The sequence below is a fragment of the Saccostrea cucullata genome, unplaced genomic scaffold, assembly GCF_032062105.1.
Source record: "Saccostrea cucullata isolate Sc308-1 unplaced genomic scaffold, CSIRO_AGI_Scuc_v1 ctg3153, whole genome shotgun sequence".
Taxonomy (NCBI): domain Eukaryota; kingdom Metazoa; phylum Mollusca; class Bivalvia; order Ostreida; family Ostreidae; genus Saccostrea; species Saccostrea cuccullata.
Window position 1 is genome coordinate 16,944 of NW_026933591.1, and position 2,388 is coordinate 19,331.

General features: G+C 36.2%; 1 protein-coding gene across 1 annotated transcript; it reads left to right on the forward strand.

The window, feature by feature from the left end:
* Positions 1 to 351: 351 nt before the first annotated feature.
* On the forward strand, positions 352 to 2,388 carry LOC134238704 (uncharacterized). Its single transcript, XM_062720822.1, has one exon. The coding sequence runs from the start codon at positions 352 to 354 to the stop codon at positions 2,386 to 2,388; it is 2,037 nt and encodes a 678-aa protein (XP_062576806.1).

Consider the following 2,388-nt stretch of genomic DNA (forward strand, 5'->3'; position numbering starts at 1 on the left):
TTCGTAAATTAAGATTATATAATAATTATTTCTAATGTTTACATTTCACTGTTTAAAGGTGCTAAACTATACTTAATCTTTGAAATAATGGCTGCCCTAATATCTTTATATTTTTATCAATGTCTCTTTAGCCTCATTTGGGCGTCAATTAAGCGCAAGTTTCTACTTGCATACTAGTATTTCTACGGATTAGTAATAATACAATTCAGAATAAATATATTATTATAATATAATAAAGATTAGAATTAATATAATGCATTTTAATTTCACTGTTGGCTATGAAGAAAAACACCTTAAATGTAAATATTATATTAAAACCAATTATTTAAGAAATGTCTCTTTCGGAATAGTATGGTGGACACAGAGAATATATCAGCGGTTGTGTTCCTTAGAATGTGTCACGAAGTTGGAACATCACGGCAAGTTCAAGCTAGACGAGATGTGTTGGACCTCAAAATTAAATTGGCAAATCAAACAAAATCAATTCATGAAGACGCTTTCATGACAAGTGGAAGTAGAAGAGAAGGATTTAGACTAGAGGACTCAGATGTAGACAATATGTTCTGGCCAGATAATTACCGTGTGATCTCGGATATAAGTCAGTCTCAGCGCTATAACATTCACAGGAAAAGACTAATTCTTTGTGACTGTTCCGAAAGCCCACCAGGATTCGCCTTGTTATATTTGCTTTCACCTTCAATATTATGTAGCGAGATCAATGAAGCTTTTGTTAGAATGAATAACAGATATTACATTTCTAGTTCATTACACAAAGCGTTCATGTGTTCTGCAGAATCACAGCGATCCACTCTCCACGGTCCTTGTGTGAGTAGATTTCATGGAATGCTGGGATATGATCTTGCCCACTGCTTTGCATCGGATATTTGGCCTCCGTCTGCCTCCTCATGGATAGACAGAAGTCACTCATGGCCCCCGCCTCATATTGTTGATGACATAGTGAAAAGTGGATGTCATTTTGTAGCAATTGGACATAAACTAGGAAAACATGAAACTATCGAATGGAGAACTTCCTTCTCTATGGCAGAGCAAAAACTAGTGTATGCAATGAACCACTGCCAGTTCTTAACATACGGTTTGCTTAAGTTGTTTTTAAATAGAATAATTAACATTGGATTAGGTGAGGATGAAAAATTACTGTGTTCTTACCACATGAAAACTGCAGTTTTCTGGGTCATTCAGCAAAATATGATACCTCAATGGACTCCACACACTCTCCTCTACAGTTCCTGGGTCTGTTTTAAACTCGTCCTCAAATGGGTATATGAGGGGGTGTGTCCTAACTTTTTTATTCCGAGTAACAACATGTTTCTGAGTGATATTTATGGTGAAGTCCAAAATCGATTATTTTTAAGACTGTATGAGTTGTATAGGATGGGTATACGATCAATGCTAGACACTCTCTCCATTATGTCGTGTAAGGAATGCATAGCTTTCCTTCGTGATCCCAGTTTTTCCCGCTTTGCATATGAAAATGTCGAGTTTTCTAAGGCTGATTTTGATGTCAAGTTATTTATAGAAATAGAAAGGACCGATTGTCTACCCGTATTAAACGAAGAAAGATGCATAAGGTACCTTCAATGCAATATAATAGAACAGACGATTACCAACCCCCTTACACAGTATCAAATCATTGTGCTTCAGACACTAACACACTCTGTCCTCCAGAATCTGGCTTTTATGTTACATAGGAATACTCATACACAAGAAAATAAACTGATGTACAGAGCTGACAAAATAACCTGTCATATCTTGAAATTTGCAGCGAAGTTTGGTTGTATTTCTGATATGTTGTATGTTGTTTTGTATTATTACAAAACACTTAGATATATGGAAGCTTTATCTATAATAGACGTGATAAAAGTCAAGCTAGCACAGCCATATGTGATGCACAATTCTATGAATGGAGATGAGGAGATGTATATGAAGGCTGTAGGGGGTCAGTCCTTGTCAACAAAAATGAAAAAAGCTGTAGCATGGGATATAAAACTTAACAATACCATTCCTTACATCAGGGAATTGATACCAGAACAAAGATCTGGTCAACAGAACGGTTTGCCTTATTTAATTATCCCACCCTTTGTTATGTTATACATGGTAGAGATCTTTTGCGCCAAACATGTAGATATAGATAGAGCACAGATGGCCCTAAATGATTTACAGATCCTTGTTCACTATGACCAGGGACAATTTATACCTTTACATATCAGTAACATATCATGGCATATTTTGGGGATGTGTCAACAGACGACCGGGAACCTCCGCGATGCACTAGACTCATACAAACAATCTCTCAGAGAATATCAACTCCACAGTATACAAAGTGCAACAGAAATGAGAATACGAAGACTTGGTCAATGGAATAATTGA

Excerpts from the sequence above, each read along its gene's own strand:
- LOC134238704 (XM_062720822.1), top strand. The coding sequence starts at position 352 with ATGGTGGACACAGAGAATATATCAGCGGTTGTGTTCCTTAGAATGTGT.